Consider the following 20,229-nt stretch of genomic DNA (forward strand, 5'->3'; position numbering starts at 1 on the left):
GTTCGCTTCCCCCTCTACATATTTATTTCCTTCTCAGAAATCACAGTCCTTTATAGCATTACTTCAGATAGTAGGACTTATTTTTGAACTCTTTTTCTTTTAACATAATTTTTTTTCAAAACTCTTCCCGAAAGAGCCAACTTTTGGTTTGGCTCAACTTTTCTGAAAATAATAAAGTTTAATATTCCACCTATAAATATCTACCAGGTATGAAAATATTCACTGCTCTAGGCCAGAATCAGGTGGAAAACATAAAATTTGATTCTTAGAATATGAAAATACTTGACAAAAATTTTATTTATTTATTTATTTTTTAAATTTTTTTTTTGGAGTTTAGGTAAATTTTATTCTAAATGGGATAAGAAAACTGGATAGTAACAAAAGCAGTTAACTATTAAACTTAGTTACTGATTCAGTAATTTTAAAATCCTACCTTTTTGTTTTTTTTTTTTAATCCTATCTTTTTCAAAACCACTCAATGATTTTTAATATTTAATACAATCAAACCTAGTGAAAGCTCTTTTTATCTAAACCTTTAAAATGACTGGAAAACTAAAACTTAATTCCCATTCATGACTGCATTGCACTCTCTCTTATTCAATAATCTATATCTTCCTAAAGATGTTGTGGCTTATAGCAAGGTAGTTTCTTCCTCTCCACCCTAAGTTTACTCAATTTTCTCCTTTGTTTTCAGTTTTTCATTTTCTCCTACAATAACTTCATATTTCTCTTTCATTTTTTTTCCAGTTCTAGGCAAAGCAGCTCTATTTCTGGATTTTCTGGGGTAGCAGCTCCCGAGTGATGCTTTAAAAGCAATCCAAAGCACTCTGAGGTTTCTCTGGTTCTTCGTGTATGTCCAGCACCCCCAACCTTTCCAAGTACCTCTGGAACTGCTCAGCAGTTTTGTAATGAGATATAGTGACAGTAGCGGTGACCTCCCCATTTTATCATTTTTTTATTTTATGTTTTCACCCCCACTTTACTGGCGAGGCATCTGCGGCAAAGGAGGGGCCATCACCTCCCTCAGAGTGTTTAGCCTTCTTCTCCCCACATCTGGATCGTCTAAGCCTGGAGACCCTGCAGTGCAGCAGAGAATTCTGCACCCGGATTCCGCATTCAGACAGGACGCCCAGCCCAGGATCTGGGATCAGCCTGAGCCTCTTTGGGCCCCGCTTCAGTCTATCCTGCACACCCCCTCAAGAGGCCAACTACAGCACCCTAATCCATAGATGCCAGGCCCTGGCCCTGGCCCTGGGCAGCAACTTCCGTTTCAAGGCGGTTTTTAAGGTTCCCACCATAGGATTGTGGCAGCTGCTGCTGGGCAGAGTCAGCGTCTATGGAGGGCAGTGGCTCCAAAGCCTGGGGAGTGAAGATGGAGTCTGAGTCACTCGGCCTAGATTAGAGTCTTGCGTGTGCTGTGTGGCCCCAGGCCAGCCACTAGCCCTCTCTGAACCTAACTGAGGCTCACTGAAATAGGTCAATAGGACAGCCATCTCACTCAGGGTGGCCACGGGGATTCAGGGCATCATGTGAGTGCCTGGAAAGAACAGGCTGAGTATGCAGTAAACACTTAATAACCAGCCGTCATGGTGGCAATCATCAATCTTCTCTGTAAGAGGAGGCAGATGTTCCTGTTTCTCCCTGGGAACCGAACCTGGGGGTCTGCCGTAGGTCCCCCAGGAGCAGCAGTGGAAATCTAACCACCTGGGCAAAGCTCTCCTCCAGACTGTCCTGCCAGCCAGGCCCCAAAGCCCCAGTCTCAGGACATCCTTGCATCTGTTTCCTGTCCTTCAAGAGCAAAGTGTCCAGGGCTGGCTTAGAGGCACTCAGAGGCAGCTCCACACTTCTCCCAAGTGTGCCCATGTCAGCTCCCTCGCCTTTTTCCCAGGATATATTCACCATCAGGGCCTCTTGTGGAGACACCTCCTCTGGGAAGTCTGCTGGGCTGGTCCACTGCCAAACCTGCTTCCCCTGGCTGCCAGAGAACTTGATAGCAGTGCTGGCACCAGGTGTGGGCAGGGGTGGGCACAGGTGCCGTACAGCCCTGTTCAAGCCGCGGTACCCAAAGATTCCCAGGAGAAGGATGCTCACAAAACTCCCCAAAGATGCGAGGAAGATGGACAAGTCGGACAACTCAGAAACCTGGACTTTGATGGTGAAACGCAGGGGCTGGCTCCAGGCGCCCCGCCACTTGGCCATGTCTGCGCGGACCCGCACCTGGTAAGCCGTGCCAGCCCGCAGGCCTTGGAGGGTGACCTGGGTCTCTGTGGGCTTCACGTGCAGCTCAGATACTTGGTTGCTCTCCTCCTGGCAGTACACAACGTACTCCTTCAGGACGCCAGGGCAGGTGCTCAGCAGAGATGGTGTCCAGTCCACAGACACCGAATCCTGGCTGAGTTTCTTCACCGACACGTGCTGTGGGCTTCCGGCCTCTGAGGCATTGCCTCCAAAATGGTAGGTGGACAAGACTGTAGACCATGAGGTTGGCTTCTCTGGGTGTGCAGAGGCAAAGATGGTGACGCGGTAACACGCCTTCTGTTCCAATGCCCCAGATTCTTGGCTCCAGCTGTGAGTTGCCATTCCAGCAGCGTCCGGGTCCTGGGGTGCCGTCACAATGCAGGTGGCAAGGTTCTCCTCCTGGCCTTGGAGCTGCCACTCAATGCAGTACCTCATCCCCTGGGCCCGGGCTGGCCAACGTATGGTGGTCCCGTCGGCTCGGGCCGTGATATTCAGAAGCCCTGGTTCATCAGAGCTCCCTATGGTATCACTTCTACCCTGCCAGGCTGGTAAGCGATGCTCCAGCAGATGCCTGGCCGCCCACCACCCGCCTCGCCCTGCGGCCGTGGGTGGCTGTGGTGGGGGAGGCTTGACAAAAATTGTAAAGGACAATCTGTGGTACAAATTTGTTTTCGAGAAGGATGATTTTAGCTTGGTTTTAATTTTTATTAACATTACTTATTAGCATTTATTGTTTCTTTTCTACTTGCTAAAGTAATGCATAAACTGAAGAAAATTTAGAAAAATTTAGAAGAAAATTTAGAAAAATTTAGAAAATACTTCTAAAATAAATTTAGAAAATATTTAAAATTTTCTAGTCTGCATAATCACTGTAAATATTTTCATATATTTTTAAACTCATTTATGGTGACATTTTGAACAAAATAAACCAGTCAATTCTAAAGGAAACCAACCCTGAATATTCATTGGGAGGACTGATGCTGAAGCTGAAGCTCCAATACTTTAGCCACCTAATGGGAAAAGCCAACTCATTGGAAAAGACCCTGCTGCTGGGAAAGATGAAGCAGGAGGAGAAGGGGACAATAGAGGACAGGATGGTTGGATGGCATCACTGAGTCAATGGACGTGAGTTTGAGCAAGCTGCAGGTGGAGCTGAAAGAGCATAATGAAGTATTGTAGAACATGCACTTATCATCCTAGGAAACAATTCAAAGCTTATACAGCAGTGAATAGAGGACAATGTATAGTTTTGAAGATATTGTTTAGAGTGTAAAAAAGAATATTATCTAAGCCTTCAAATTACCATCACTTCATGGGAAATAGATGGGGAAACAGTGGAAACAGTGTCAGACTTCATTTTTTTGGGCTCCACAATCACTGCAGATGGTGACTGCAGCCATGAAATTAAAAGACACTTACTCCTTGGGAGGAAAGTTATGACCAACCTAGACAGCATATTAAAAAGCATAGACATTACTTTGCAAACAAAGGTCTGTCTAGTCAAGGCTATGGTTTTTCCAGCGGTCATGTATGGATGTGAGAGTTGGACTGTGAAGAAAGCTGAGCGCCGAAAAATTGATGCTTTTGAACTGTGGTGTTGGAGAAGACTCTTGAGAGTCCCTTGGACTGCAAGGAGATGCAACCAGTCCATCCTAAAAGAGATCAGTCCTGGGTGTTCTTTGGAAGGACTGATGCTGAAGCTGAAACTCCAGTACTTTGGTCACCTCATGTGAAGAATTGACTTATTGGAAAAGACCCTGTTGCTGGGAGAGATTGGGGGCAGGAGGAGAAGGGGACGCCAGAGGATGAGATGGTTGGATGGCATCACCGACTCGATGGACATGAGTTTGAGTAAACGCCGGGAGTTGGTGATGGACAGGGAGGCCTGGCGTGCTGTGATTCATGGGGTCACAAAGAGTCGGACACGACTGAGCGATTGAACTGAACTGAAGCCTTCAAATAAAGATAGAAAATGATGAACAATAAACAGAGAACAGCAAAAAATAAAATAAATAATTAAAATAGTCATTAAATGAAATGGAAGACAGAAATATGATTTATAAAACTGAAAGCTACTGTTTTAAGGCTCAGTAGGTCAGACATACATTTGAAAAAAATTAATCAGTAAAAGAGCATGAATACAAACACCACACGGAATGAGGTGAAATAACTGAAGACACTGAAACTTATCAAGTTATGATAATAATTTAACAGTACATTGAAAACCACACTAAATGGACAATATACAAATGTAGTGACAAAATTAGTAAAAAACAAAAAAATAACTTGAATAGACAAATAGCCACTAAATATATTACTAAGTTTTCTCTCTTAGAAATCTCTAGACAAGGAAAAGTTAACAGGTAATTACTACCACATATTCAGGGAACAGGTGCTTAGTTGTTCAGTCATGTCCAACTCTTTACAACCCTTTGGACTGTAGCCTTCCAGGTTCCTCTGTCCATGCAATTTTTCAGGCAAGAATACTGGAGTGGGTTTCCATTTCCTTCTCCAGGGGATAATCTAGGCCCAGGCATCGAACAAGCATCTCCTGTGTCTCTGGCGTTGCAGGCAGATTCTTCACCTGCTGAGCCATCGAGGAAGCCTAATCCCTTATTTCTACAAACTGAACCAAAAAATAGAAAAATGGGGAAAATGCCAAGCTATTGTTTTGATACCACATTAATTTTCCTTGGCTGCCCTTTTTCAGGAAGACATCTTTTAAAAAATCATTATGAAAAGAGGCTTTTTGGGGGAGAGGGTAAATTGGAAGTTTGAGCTATACACACTACTATAAAATTGAAAACTAATAAGGACTTACTTTATAACACAGGGAACCCTACTTAATACTCTGTAATGATCTATATGGGAAAAGCATCTAAAAAAGAACGAATATATGTGTATTTATAACTGATTCACTTTGCTGTACATATGAAAGTAATACAATATTGTAAATCAGCTACACTCTAATAAAAATTATTTTAAAAAATAAAAAAAGAGCTTTTCCCTTGGGCCATTTCAGTTTCCATTTCCATTTCATTTATTTTTTATTTTTTTTCCATTTCCATTTTAATCTAAAAGGTCTTCAAAACTAAATTTTATGATAGTGAGAATCAGAATTAATCTCCTCTGTTATCTATCAAAAAAGAGAAGCTTCCAAGCCAAATCTATAAAGTAGGACCAAGATAGTCCTTAATTTTAATTTTTATAAGAAATGTATAGTTATTTAGTCAATATGGTTTGCAAGAGTTAATTTTGAAGTCATCTCTGTATATTGCATATTGTTTAATGGCTCAGGCTTTGCTGTTAAGAAGCCTGGGTCTTATTTCTGGTCCCTCCTTATAAGCTATGTAGCCTTTAGCAAGTTAATGTAAACTATCTTAGCCTCCCCAAAAATGCTAATAATATCTTAAGGAATTTTTGTGACAATTTAATTAGATAATAAATATAGAGAGATTTAGAGTAACTGGCTCACAGTAATCCTCAATACCTTCTGGTCACTATCTGTGCTATGATACGTTTTATTAGAATAGTTCAATTATAATTTTAAGAAAGAATCTTTAGCCTAAAGTTTAAGCAACATAATGTTTATGATTGACAAGAAGTGTCTTTAAAATAACTTTTTAAAAAACTAATGCATTGCCCTAAATTAAGTAATGCTATAGAAAGATACTCTTTGTTATCCTTGAATGTCCTGAGATCTAATAAAAGACTTAAATCCCCAGTTGGAAATATTAACTAAAATGATCCAAATAAAGCCAAAGTACAGCGTGACCTTTCAATATTATCCTAGGGTGCTATTTAACAAGACCATCCAATACTATACTGTCCAATATGCTAGCTATTCTCCATGTGTGGTTACTGAGCACTTGAAATGTAGCTGGTCAGAATGAGATGGCTGTAACTATAAAGTGGATACTAGATTTTCAAGACTTAGTGTGAAAAAAGAATGTAAACTCTTTTAATAATTTGTTAAATTACATGTTAAATTGATAGTATTTTTGATATACTAAACCAACTGAAGCTGAAACTCCAGTACTTTGGCCACCTCATGCGAAGAGTTGACTCATTGGAAAAAGCCCTGATGCTAGGAGGGATTGGGGGCAGGAGGAGAAGGGGACGACAGAGGATGAGATGTTTGGATGGCATCACCGACTTGATGGACATGGGTTTGAGTAAACTCCGGGAGTTTGTGATGGACAGGGAGGCCTGGTGTGCTGTGATTCATGGGATCGCAAAGAGTTGGACACGACTGAGCGATTGAACTGAACTGAACTGAAGCTAAACACAAGTTATTATTAAAATCCTTTCTTTTTCTAAATATGCCTATTGGAAGATTTTGAATTACATATGTGGTTAACATTTTATTCTTATAGGATGGTGCTGATCTAGAGACTATAACCTTGTATGACTCCCCATTTACAATTAATTAAAGCCTGTAACCTGTGAAGTTTCATGCTAACTGGTATATCTCCAGTAGGGATATAAATGATTTCCCTCTGGTAGAAAAGATAACCTCATAGGTTATAACTTTATTGTCGTGAAGGACAGCAAGGAGTTGTGTAAATGACCCACGAATCTTATGACATCATTTTTAAAATCATGTATATCAATACTCAGAATCATAAAATGACCTTTTAACCATCTCTACCACCTCCTTGGTTGCCTCATTAATGACAGTAAATCTTTGCCAGGCGTTGACTCTGGAGGATTTAATAGATATGCTTTAGAAGAGTTCATTTCCAACTAAGACTGTACATGAAAGAAAGCATTTTTTAAAACTTTCTGAAAATTATCTTGTGATGGGGAAAATTTTTTCAATGTTGTAAAATCTTTGAACTAGTTTCACTTTTATTTTTTTGATTGCATGATATTTTTCTTAAAATTCAACTATGACATATGTAATTTAATATTCTTCTGAAAGTCACTCCACAGTTCACAAAAATTCTCAGAGAAACTTAGCCCATTTATAGCATAGCCTTTATCCACTGTTTTCTGCAAGGATATGAACACAGATATCGTAGAGGGTTATGTTAATTAAACTACTTTCATTAAGCAACCTTGAGCAGTTAATCATTAATATTCTCAGCAAGTCTTAATATTAAGCCAATACCTGTCTGGTGCTGATAGAAAAAAGACTTACCAATCATGTAAACACAAGCATTTTGCCTAAAGGCTTCATTTCTTGCCTCGTCAGTTGATATTTCCATTTCAAGTGCAATATACAAGAATCTTAAATTTTTATTAACATTCCTGATAGTGTGTGTACTTCTACACAAAAGTATTCATCTAGAAATCAAAGTTACACTTCACCTACTGTAAGCTAGAAGAGAAGCGGTAAGTAACTTCAATGGCTCATGGATAACTACCTTCACTGGCTCCTAAGAGTGGGAATCAATAACTAGGTCATCTGTGCCTTATGCATCTCTCAGATTATTCTACTTAAGTCATTCATTCAGCAAGTGTTTAATAAGCACCTTCTATGTTCTCAGTTCAGTTCAGTTGCCCAGTCGTGTCTGACTTTTTGCGACCCCATGAATCGCAGGACGCCAGGCCTCCCTGTCCATCACCAACTCCCCGGAGTTTACTCAAACTCATGCCCATCGAGTCAGTGATGCCATCCAGCCATTTCATCCTCTGTTGTCCCCTTCTCCTCCTGCCCCCAATCCCTCCCAGCATTAGGGTCTTTTCCAATGAGTCAACTCTTCGCATGAGGTGGCCAAAGTTTCGGCTTCAACATCCGTTCTTCCAATGAACACCCAGGACTGATCTCCTTTAGGATGGACTGGTTGGATCTCCTTGCAGTCCAAGGGACTCTCAAGAGTCTTCTCCAACACCACAGTTCAAAAGCATCAATTTTTCGGTGCTCAGCTTTCTTCACAGTCCAACTCTCACATCCATACATGACCACTGGGGAAACCATAGCCTTGACTATGTTCTAGCTTCTCTAATTGGCATTGCAGCATAACACGGAGCACACTGACAGACTCTCTGCATTTATGAAGCTTCTCTGTTAGTAGGAGGAGCCCAGTGGCTGAAGAAGTATAAATAAACAGAGTAGCAGATGAGGGGCTTCCCTGGTAGACTAGCTGTTAAAGAATCTGCCTGCAATGCAGGAGTCCCCGGTTCCTGAGTCAGGAAGATCCCCTGGAGAAGGGATAGGCTACCCACTCCAGTATTCTTGGGCTTCCCTGGTGTCTCAGTGCTAAAGAATCCACCTGCATGCAATGCAAGAGACCTAGGTTCAGTCATTGGGTTGGGAAGATCCCCTGGAGGAAGGCATGGCAACCCACTCCAGTGTTCTTGCCTGTAGAATCCCCCGGAACAAAGGAGCCTGGGGGTGAAGGGGCCTACAGGCCATAGGGTTGCCAAGAGTCAAACACAGCTGAATGGCTAAGCACAGCACAGCACAGCAGATGAGATCAGAGAAGTTATCAGGGCCAGAGAGCAACGGACCCTGTAGGATATTGAGAGAACTTTGGCTCAAGATGTAAAGATGCTGGAGGGTTTCAAGTAGAGAAATGACGTGATAGAAACTGCATTTTATAAAAGACAACTCTGCCGTTGTGTTGAGACTAGACTAAGGTAAGAGTGGGCTTCCAGAATGGACTTCCAGATAGGAGGCCACTGCAAAGTTCAAGCAAGAGATGCTGAGGATTCGCACCCATGTATTTGCTAGAAGTGGTAGAGTGGATGCCTTCATGGTATAATGTGAAGTAAAAAAAGGACAAGATTTGCTGATAAAGGGTGTAGAATAAAGAATAGAGACAAGAATAAACCCATTTTTAAAATTTTTTGCCTGAGCAAATGGAAGGACAGAGTCACTCTTTTTAATGAAATGGGTAAGACTGAGAGGATTGGGGCAGAATCTTAGGACTAAGTTTTGGATGTGGAAAATCTGAAAGGTTATTAGACATCATGGGGGAGATGTCAAGTATGTTATCATACGCAAGAGTCTAAGAGTTCAGGAGAGATGCCAGGGCTAGGAATACACATTAGGAAAGGTATGTAGATGACATTTAAAGCAGTAAGAATGAGTGGAATCACTAAAAGAGTATATATAAACAGGAAAGAGATGAGGGCCAAGAACAAAGCTCTGAAATATTCCAGCCTTATTACTCAGGTGCCCTAAGTAAATTCACCTAATACATTTAATCCAGTATTTGCTACATTTATTTTTCTAAGGAATACATTTTCTTTTCATGGATCACCTTTTAAAACTTCAAGAAACTTGAATTATGCATAACATCCTTTGCAGAATGCAATAACTCATTGCCTCATCTTTCCACTTAATGTGGCTTATATAAACAGCTATTAAATTCTTATTTGACTGTATTTCAATTAGTTTTGGAATTGAAAATTAGAAAGAAGATAGGGTAGTTCATTTGATAACAATGTCAGAGACATGAGATTCTATCCTCATTTTGTCTTTTAAGATGATAATTATCAAATCTTGATCAGAAAAAAAGAAGAAGTTATAAGTGATTTCATTTTCTTTCCTGCAAGATTTTTAAACAGAATTTTAGAAACTGATTTCAAACATTAAAAAAAAGACTATTTCCCCCTCTGGAACTATAAATTCTCCAAAGCTGATGATCTTCAAGGACAAATTTTGTCTCTGTTAGCTGAAGATCATCTGTCTTTTAATTTATCTGAGTTTCTCAAGTAAACTTTAAAAAACATGTATTGAAAAAAATTGAAAAATAAAGATTCAGGTTTTGACATAATATGCAGTAAACTTAAAGTAAACTTTGACTGTTTTAATCTATGTCACCTTGTAAATATGAAGTTCATACATAAAACTCTTGAATTTTTATTTGAGAATTAAATACTATCACAGACCATCTGGCATCTTGTGATTCCTGAAATAAAATCTACTTCTGGGAACAATTTAAGCCTTAGAAAAACATTGCTATGCCACAAATTAAACTTTCCTATTTTTTTGTCTTGGAATAATATCCCCCCTGGAAAACTGTCTTTTTTGTGTGTGGATTACTTCCACCCTGGTTGCTACATTGTCTTCAATTTTTTTAGGTCAAAAATTTCTACCCTTAACCAGCTGACATGTTAGTTGCTCAGTTGTATCAGATTCTCTGTAACCCCATGGACTGTAGCCCACTAGGCTCTTCTGTCCGTGGTATTCTCCAGGCAAGAATACTGGAGTGGGTTGCCATGCCCTTCTCCAGGGGATCTTCCCAACCCAGGGATTGAACCTGGGTCTCCTGCATTGCTGGCAGATTCTCTGTCTGCATCACCAGGGAAGTCTACCTTTAACCAGCTATATCCCCTCAAATAGTATGACATTCACCCTTTAAAAGAATATACTCTATATGCTAGGAATTATTCTTGTTACTATGATGGATACAAATATAAAATTTGCAATGCCTGCCTCAGGGAAGCTTGATGGTGAAAACTAACAAGGATTATTCTTGTTTATCTCACTCTTCTTAACCCAAGACTAGAACATGTCTTTCACTTTGGGTATTACCAGAAAGTATAAGTTTTCTCAACATTTCCACTTACAGTTGAAAGATCTTTCACAAACAAAATCAAAACCCTGATGAATATTCTTATCTCTGTTGCAACAGGAACTTTCAAGTCAGATTATTTTTCAGTTTGAAATTTTGTTGTTCTAAAACTTTAAAACCACTTTTTTTTTTTTGACCTCTGAGAATGTGTAAATTTCTCTCTAATCTGGTTGATGACAAAACCCATTAACGTTTTCATAAGGAAATGCACAGAAAATGAATATTCAGGAGGGACTTCAGGAAGCCCTAGGTTGTTTTGGCTCATCTACTGTCTAATTGAACAAAGGAGAAATGTGAGAAAGATTTTCCTGAATTAGCTTCTCTAAAGGGTGAGTATACCTGATGTATCACTCCCAGAACCAGAAACTTGAGTGCAAATGGTAGATGTCATCTGTTCAGTCCTCTTAACTCATTATAGAGCTAACCGTCTAGAACAAGTTCATACCTCCATGATAACAAAAATGACTTCTTGAATAGGGCTACAGCTGTGATATGGAATAAGAACTATACCATGTCAGTCAAGCAAATTTATTTGGGGTTATTTATCAGAAAGAATGCACATGCTATTGTGATCTGCCACTCATTGTGAGTGTTTTGCAGTGACATCATTTATAAGTGTTATGAACATTAAATTTCTAATGGGACTTCAGTTTCCAGATTTACAAAATTGCAATAATAGTAATACCTAACTAAACATTGCATGCTCCGGAAAGAATTGAGTGAAGTTATTTCAATGAGAGTGATTGCACATTGCTGAGTTTGATCTGTAAAAAAACTACTAAAGGATGCAAAAATCAAGGACTCGTACATATATCCTATCTCACACAGTTAAGCATCTCCTCCATCAGCCACGGGAAGATGGCAGAGTGCTGAGGAGTGTAACAAAACAGACCACTTTATTTCTAATTCCTGGTAATCTATATCCCTGTATTACAATGACCCTCATCCAGTTTCCTCCATTAATTCAATGAGCAAAGTTTTAGAGTACTACATTCCAGGCACATACACCTATAAAACAAAATCAGACAAGACCCTGTTTTTTACTACTTAATTAGAAAAAGAAGCCGTGCATCCCTTACAAGCATGTACACACCTGTCAGAATGGCTATCATCAAAAAGAACACGAATAACAAATGTTAGCAAGAATAGAAAGGGAAGGAACCCTTGTACTCAGTTCTTGAGAATGTAAAATGGTGCAGCTACTGTGAAAACATTATGAAGGTTTCTAAAAAAACTAAAATTAGAACTACCAAATGACCTAGCAGTTCCACTCTTGCATATATATCCTCAAAAAACCCAAACATTAATTTAAAATATACATTCACCCCAATGTTTATAGTAGCATTACTTATAATTGCCAAAATATGGAAGCAACCTAAGCACGCATCAACAAATGAATAAATAAAGAAGATGTGGTGTGTGTGTGTGTGTGTGTGTGTGTGTGTGTGTGTGTAGGCTTCACTGGTAGCTCAGTTGGTAAAAAATCTGCCTGCAGTGCAGGAGACCCAGGTTTGATCCCTGGGTCAAGAAGATCCCCTGGAGAAGGAAAAGGCAACCCACTCCAATATTCTCGCCTGGAAAATCCTATGGATAAAGGAGCCTGGTGGGCTACAGTCCATGGGGTTGCAAGAGTTGGCAACTTGCTACTTAGCTACTTAGCTACACAACTTAGCTACTAAACCACCACTATACACATGCAATGAAATACTACTCAGCCATAAAAAAGACAAAAAAATTTGAAACTAGGCATTTGCAAAAACATGGAGGGACTTGGAGTATATTATGCTAAGTGACATTAGTCAGACAGAGAAAGACGAATAGTGTATGATATCACTTATATGTGGAATCTAAAAAATAAAACAAACTAGCAAATATAGCAGAAAAGAAACAGACTTACAGAGAAGTAGTGTTTACGAAAGGGGAGAGAGAAGTGGGGAGGAGCAACAGTGGGGTTAGGGAGTAAGAGGTACAAATTACTATGTATAAAATAAATAAGCTACAATGATATATTGTATATCACAGGGAATATAGCCTATATTTTATAATAACTGTAAATTAATATAACCTTTAAAGATTGTGAATCGTTAGGTTGTACACCTGAAACATACAATATTATACATCAACTATGTTTTTGTTGTTGTTTACTTGCTATGTCATGTCTGACTCTGCAACCCCATGGACTGCTCCTCTGGCCATGGGATTTCCCACTGGAGTGGGTTGCCATTTCCTTCTCCAGGGGATCTTCCTGACCCAGGGATCAAACCTGCATTTCCTGCATTACCAGGCAAATTCTTTACCAGTGGACCACCAGGGGTTACTTTAATTAAAAAAAAAAAAAAAAGCTATGCTAGATAGAGGTGTGCTCTGGGTGATGCTGGTGCCTGGATGGACAGGGGTATTCAAATAAGACTGCTGTTGGCGGGAGGGGAGGGAAGACCAGAGGCCGGCTGATGGGAGGATGACTCCCATGAAACGGCTGAAGCCCCCTGAGGCGTTAGAGAGCTGGCGGCCCAGGCTCTCAGGTGACAGGAGGTAGAGTGCACTGAGGCAAGGAATACCAGTGTTAACAGGGTGTGGACATGCGATGCTTCCTGTTGTCTTGAAAGGAGGCAAACGCCCCAAAGCAGAGGATACAAGGAAATAAGTACTCCTGTGTTTCACAGAGAAGCTGCTAACAGACTTATTCCTACAGGGCTTTTTAAAAGGTGGACAGGCAAGACCTGCTACTCTCACACTCCATTCCACTCAAATTAAGTAAACCATTAAAACTCTGAAGGCCTTTTTAAAGAAGTAGGCATCGTTATCCTTGGGGGCGGGGAGGGGAAGCACTGTGGAATATTCATTCTGGTTCCCCTGAGGAAGGAGCCCGTTCAGACGGGCCAGAGTCAACATTTATAGAGCAAAGGGATGGAAGGTGCCTGCAAGAGAGGAAACCGGCAGAAGCAGCCATTTCAAGGATTCTAATGAAATCGTGTAATTCCTCAGATGAAGGTAAGAACTTGGGCAGGTGATAAAGGAAAAGGAAGGAAGTCAACAAAGTGTAAATCATTACTGAGACAACAGGAGTTGAACCCCCTTGGGGAGGCCTGGGGAACACTGTAAAACAACCATCTCAGTTCTTGTTTCAGGGCCGTTGCTAGGAGACATAAAGCCACCGGGCACAAGGACCTGCTGTGGTCAGTTTCACAGCCAGAGACAGCCCTTGGGCAAGGAGATGCAGACGTTGGCCTTTGAAAGTTAAGCACCAATTCTCTGGAATAATAAAGACTGAGGCGAGTTTGCAGGCACCAACAGTGTTTACAAAATTTTGAATTGTAACATGATCAATGTGTAGTTTTCCAGAATGACGCTGAAATCTAGGAAAAATCAGGATTATTTGATCAAGAGACTGGATTCTTAAAATGATTTAAGCACAACACAAATACTTCATTTATGATTGCTGTGATAGTAGAGCTTCTGTAGGATAAAGTACATAGCAGTGAGAACAGTCATTTGAGTAGTAATTCTAAGGAGTTAATCTAAGTGTTCAACAAGAAATCAAACTTTTTGCCCATTGTTCTTGCATGTCTTATTAAACTTTTCTTCCACACGATCCATAAACGCACTGTATGCATCTCGCCGCCTTCTGTGTCTCTTAAGGAAGATGATACAAAGGAAGTTAGTGAAAGCAAGCATATATCAACTTTAAATTTTTTATCTTTTAAAAAATTGCTATTTAATAATCTTTGACTTTAAAAACTTGCTCCAATGCCAAATGCACATCTTGTTCTGTTTGTACATGCAAGACTATTCAAAGAAGCCTAATTTGTCCAGGGGAGAATTTGAGGCATAAAATGTGTTTCAGCATCTTTTTCAGTGTTTGGGAGAGCCCTCTTGTCAGGCCTTACTTGAGTGCAATACAGTCAAAATGGGCTGCTTCAAAAAAAGTGGGAGTAAATTTGGGCAAGATTTCCCACAACATTTAGGCTTCAATCCACCATGCCAACTATCTTTGATATGAGAAAAAAAAAAAAAACCCCAAATTCTAGATAATCCATTATTTGCATTTTAAGTAAAAGCAGAAATCTGAATGCTTCACTTTTAAAGATAGGCATATCTTTCACTATAACAAATGAAGAATTCCTGCATTAAAGCAATCGTTAACAATGCTATATACAAACCACAACAGCTACGGAAAAAGAGGCAAACTCACTGTGTATGAAGCAGATTTAACGGGCCAAGGGGCTTTTGGTAAAATTAGCTTTGAATCCCAGGTGCATTCACGAGGCTTGTAAGTGATAAATCTTTCTGTACTGTTCTGTTGACCATTTTTCAGAGATGGGCACCCACTTACTAGAGATAAGAAGACAAACGAGAAACTTAACAGTGACATGAGTCTTTTTGTTCATGAAGCCTCTCACAAGATGGTCTCATTTTTGGAGATCAGGATCCAGGAGCAGTGAATTGCTGGGCAATTTATAGATGCAAATCTAAATTTAAAATTTCTTATCCTTTCTACTATTTCTGCTAGAATTAATTTTGCCCTTCTCCAAACATCAATTCAAATCCTACCTTATTTTATTTCCTTGGGAATCTCTTTAAAATTTTTTTTCTCATTAGTGCTTTTGACTTGAGAGGCATAGTTTGCATTCTATCTTATATTTGAGTTAGATGTTTCCTGACACCAAAGACCTGGTCTTATAAAATATTTTTGCTGTTTTCTTCCATAGTTACTTACACACGAGGAAATCTGAGGTGTACTAATTTAATCATGTACTTAGACAAGGCCTTTTAAATTTAATCCATGCTAAAATGTGTACATTATTTGCAAGTAAATTACCTTAATTTTCCAATTATAAAATTATTTGCTACTCATTTTGAAAAGAAGAAAATAAAATTAACCATTATCCCACTATCCAGAAACAACCATTGCTAACACCTTACTGGTTTATAATTGATATGTAATTATAACAGTAAATATAGTATGTATTAGCCTTAGCCATATAAAAATACTGGATTATACAAATTAAGTCTGCATAAACACTATACAAATGGCACCATAATAATACTAATGGTATGTATATTACCATGTGCTAGACAGCCTATGCTTTACATACATTATTTACTAAGTGCTTTACATATGTATAGGCTTCCCCGTTGGCTCAAATGGTGAAGAATATGTCAGCCTTGCAGGAGACCCAGTGATTCAATGCTCACAAAAATTTTATGATGTAAATTCAACTATTATCATTGCCATTTATATGTAAGGAAACCAAGATATAGACAGTTTAGGTAACTTAAGGCAGTGAGGCCAAGATTCAAAGCTATGCATCTTGCTTTTGGAATCTATTTTAACTCATTGGTTCTCCACACAGAACACACTGAGATACAGCTCGATTTTTAGTAATTTTTAGTAATATATTAAAAGTTGTGGATAACAAAGCATATGGATTGTTGCCATCAATGAACTGAGAATTTAAAAAATTTACTGTATCATTAAAGGTGATAAGTAAAAAAATACTTTTTGAATTATTTGCCTTTTTAAATATTCCTGTTAAGATATAATGCAGAAAGCTTATGTTTGCCATGTTCATAACTTTATGATAACAACTTACCTGTACTTAAGTGTTGTGACTTAAATTTTAATCCAAAAGGATCCTTTTCATAAGTCATCACAAAATTTGGTAAATTATGTTCATTCTAGGTATGTAAAGAGAAGATTGTGCTATTACTAATAAATATTGTTTCTTATTGCTAACATTCTACTTGGAATTCTGTTTCTCCAAAAATTAAATATTTCACCAGTAAAATGTATTTTGAGGATTTTGTTGTAGCATTTAAAACCTGCATATGAACAGTTGATGTAATAATCCAAGATTCCAGACAGTGTTTAACCAATTCATTTTATGATGGAGTGAGGACTTCACTTATCCTTCTGTGAATAATTTAGAAAAGATATTTTAAACAGGATGAAATAAAAAGAACCTATTCAGAATTTATCAACATAATCTCAAATGCAAATAGAATTACATGTTTTATTTCTAGAGTTGCATTTATTTCAGGCAATAGGAAAAATGTTGAATAAAGCTAAAAATGATTTGCTGAGACTGGAATAGAATAAATACTGGTTGTTTTTAGCAAATTATAAAACAAAGTTTTCTTTAATATGGTTTAAATGCACCAGTACGAACTAAAATAAGATTTATACACTTCCCAGAGTCCAGTCAAATGAAACAACACAAACGTCTCCGCTTGAAAGCTAAACCAGTGCGACACGAGAAGCATGAACTGGAGATGTGATGCAGAAGCAGACAAGGCTCACATCTTGGTGCTTCTAGTCCTGCCACCGCAAACACTACAAGTCCCGAAGGAAATTCCTTAATGCAAAATGTCTTATCTTTCATCAAATCCAAGGCGAAGCCAAGTTAGTTTAGAAAAATTTGTCAGTTGTTTAAAGCTGTAACAATACTGACATCTGGTGGTTGTATAGTTTATATCTTGCTGCTTCCCATTCACTCTTAAAAAACAAATCAATTGACACAGAATTTAAAAGTCCCAGACTGGGATTGACATATGCACACTGCTATATATCAAAGAGAAAATTAATAAGAACCTACTGGTAGCACAGGAAACTCTACTCAATGACCTATATGCGAAGAGAGTCTAAAGAAGAATGAATATATGTATCTTATGACTCATTTTGCTATACATCTGAAACTAACACACTATAAATCAACTATACTCCAATAAAACTTTTTTAAAAGTTCCTCATTCCTTGAACTTTTACTTATCCAAGTCGTGCAATTCTAATTTTAGTGAAATTTAAATAAATTAAATAATTAAAATTAATTTAAATAAACAAACCAATTGCACTTGATATTGCAAATGACCTCCCCTCATTTACAAAAGGTAATATGTTTCACTTACTACAAACAGAAGCATTTAGATGCCCTGGATAAGTAAATAAGGTTACAGATCAAAGATTTTTGAATTTCCCAACTTTTATCCTAATAGCCCCTAAAAGTTCACTTTTATTGAGTACCTCAATATTTCCAACTTTGTTGTAAGAAATTTGTATGTAATTGTCTCCTTCACTACTTAAAATAACCATATAAAACATGTAGTATTTTTATCCCAATGTACAAATAAGGAGAGAGGCTTAACAACTTATACAAAATTATTAGAAAGTAAGAGAACTAGGATACTCAATACTCTTAACTGTTTTCCTATATTTTCCCACTGGAATAAGCTTTTTCCTTTTTATTTTTTCTTTTTTAGATTTTTTGGTATTATCAGTCCTATTGCTTCTCTCTTTACCTAGCAAGAACCATATTTATGTGTTAGATTATAGACCTAAATATAGGATATATTCATGTTCTAATGGAATTATATTTTGACCTAATCACATCTCCTTAAATATTTATTTCCCACCACAATTTTAAATTAGAAATTCTTGCTCATATATTGTTCAAAATATTGGAAAGACTCCAAACCATTAGAAAGACTCATTGAAGTAATACAATATCCCCTCTTTGTCAATTTTCATTCACTCATCCACTTGTTCCATGATTGATTCATTACTAGACAGTAAACTCCTGGAAACAGTTTTCCAAACATACTTCAGTCCAAGATCTTCTTGAACCCTTTCTTGAATGGTTTTCTAAAGCCATCCCTAAATTGGTCATCCCTTCCAGCAAATAAAACCCCATCAGAAACATCAGCCATCCTTTGCCATCCGTTTATTGCTGAATTTGAATTGTGTTGCTGCATGAGAAATACTGCTTCAACTTTATACACATTATATTCACATATACTTTTTTTATTCACATAATAGTTATAGTTAAGAAATGAACAAAAATAATACATTTTTCCCATATCTAATTTTAAGTTATTTAGAATCAAATGCTATTTTTGTACCTGTCGAAAGTCATGTGGTTTTGGATTGAGGTATACACCATTTGGATATTTTCCACTCTCCACAAACATTAACTTTGCTTTATGTGAATCCAGACGTGGGAATGTAGTTATAAATTTAGGAGATATGGCCTTCTTGGGAGGATTCCTTAGGCTGGGAAGGTGAACCATTTTTCCTGGAAAATCAGGGATTTTTCTTCTTCCTTCTTCCATGATGGTACTTGATGGCTTTTCCGCAAGCCTCAAAGATGTATACAGTTTATAACTAAAATCAGGAGGCTTTATTTCCCATACATTGACTTTTACTTCAGATTGTGGTGGTTGCAGTGCATTTATTTTCCATTTGGAGCTGCGATCTTGCATGAGACAGTGCAGCCTCTCTGCAGCATCCCTGCCTCTCCTACCTGTCTGGGACACATGGTTGTTTTCCCAGGTTGAAATCTGCAACAGATACGGAAACTGGTGAGGTATGCCAGTGTAGCAACGGTATGTTGAATGTTTTCTCTCTGGGCCAGGGTAACCTCTAAAATATTTATGAAGCAGGAAAAAAAAAAAGCTCAGAAATGATAGGGAGTGTGTGTAGAGGGGAAGAAAGTATTGTGGTGACTGCAAGTATTTATTCAACATGTTTGTCACAGTAGTTACTGAGCTAGGGGCTAGGAATTCAAAACAATTAACTTGAAATCCATATCCGTAAATAAGTGAGAGAAATTGAGAGAAAGCAATGAAGACAAATAAAACCTATGTAATACGATAGATACCACAATAGTTTTATGAATGAAGATAAAAAATAACCTATGTAATGTGATAGATATTACAATAGTGTTAAGAGAGGCCAGGAGAGAGCACAGCTAGCTCCATCAGGAAAATAGAAATGATGCTGAAAGAAAATTTATCATTTGCACTGATCTTGAAGAATAAGGAGAAATAAGTCGGGGTGGGGGGGTAAAGTAAGGAAATAGCATTTCACCAAGGCACAGGCAGTAAGTAAAACTTGTCATAAGCTATTTCTGAGGTATCTCTGGTCATCTAAACCATGATACATGTATTGGGCTTCCCTCACAACTCAGTTGGTAAAGAATCCACCTGCAATGCAGGAGACTCTGGTTCGATTCCTGGGTTGGGAAGATCCCCCGGAGAAGGGATAGGCTGCCCACTCCAGTATTCTTGGGCTTCCCTTGTGTCTCAGTTGGTAAAGAATCCACCTGCAATGTGGGAAACCTGGGTTCAATCCCTGTTGGGAAGATCCCTTGATAAGGGAAAGGCTACAGACTTCAGTATTCTGGCCTGGAGAATTCTTTAGACTGTATAGTCCCTGGGGTCACAAAGAATTGGACACAACTGAGCAACTTTCAGCTTCTACTATTGGGATCTATAGATAAGAATCATGGATTTCCTCTTTGTTGATCTGTTACAAGGACATGGTTGGCACAGTTCTTGGCACATTCACATTTAGTGAATGTAAAGAATATGCCTGCAATGCAGGAGACCCAGGTTCAGTCTGTGTGTTGGGATGATCTCCTGGAGAAGGGAATGGCTACCCACTTCAGTATTCTTGCCTGGAGAATCC

The 20,229-nt window shown here is 38.5% G+C and overlaps 1 protein-coding gene and 1 pseudogene across 4 annotated transcripts in view; both read right to left on the reverse strand.

Annotated features, from left to right (window-relative positions):
- Positions 1-938: 938 nt before the first annotated feature.
- LOC110124675 (interleukin-12 receptor subunit beta-1 pseudogene) lies at positions 939-2,952 on the reverse strand (annotated as a pseudogene).
- A 10,193-nt stretch (positions 2,953-13,145) lies between these two features.
- Positions 13,146-20,229, reverse strand: part of C1H7orf78 (chromosome 1 C7orf78 homolog) — a 62,847-nt gene continuing 55,763 nt past the window's right edge. For all 4 annotated transcript variants that reach the window (XM_070470936.1, XM_070470933.1, XM_070470928.1 and 1 more), the window contains 4 exons: positions 18,663-19,100; positions 16,361-16,445; positions 14,959-15,098; positions 13,146-14,399 (listed from right to left, as the gene is read on the reverse strand). In XM_070470936.1, coding sequence (XP_070327037.1) covers positions 14,304-14,399; positions 14,959-15,098; positions 16,361-16,445; positions 18,663-19,100 — 759 coding nt within the window. In that variant the 3' untranslated portion in view covers positions 13,146-14,303. The remainder of the gene's footprint in view (positions 14,400-14,958; positions 15,099-16,360; positions 16,446-18,662; positions 19,101-20,229) is intronic.

This window comes from Odocoileus virginianus, chromosome 1, assembly GCF_023699985.2.
Source record: "Odocoileus virginianus isolate 20LAN1187 ecotype Illinois chromosome 1, Ovbor_1.2, whole genome shotgun sequence".
NCBI classification, from domain to species: domain Eukaryota; kingdom Metazoa; phylum Chordata; class Mammalia; order Artiodactyla; family Cervidae; genus Odocoileus; species Odocoileus virginianus.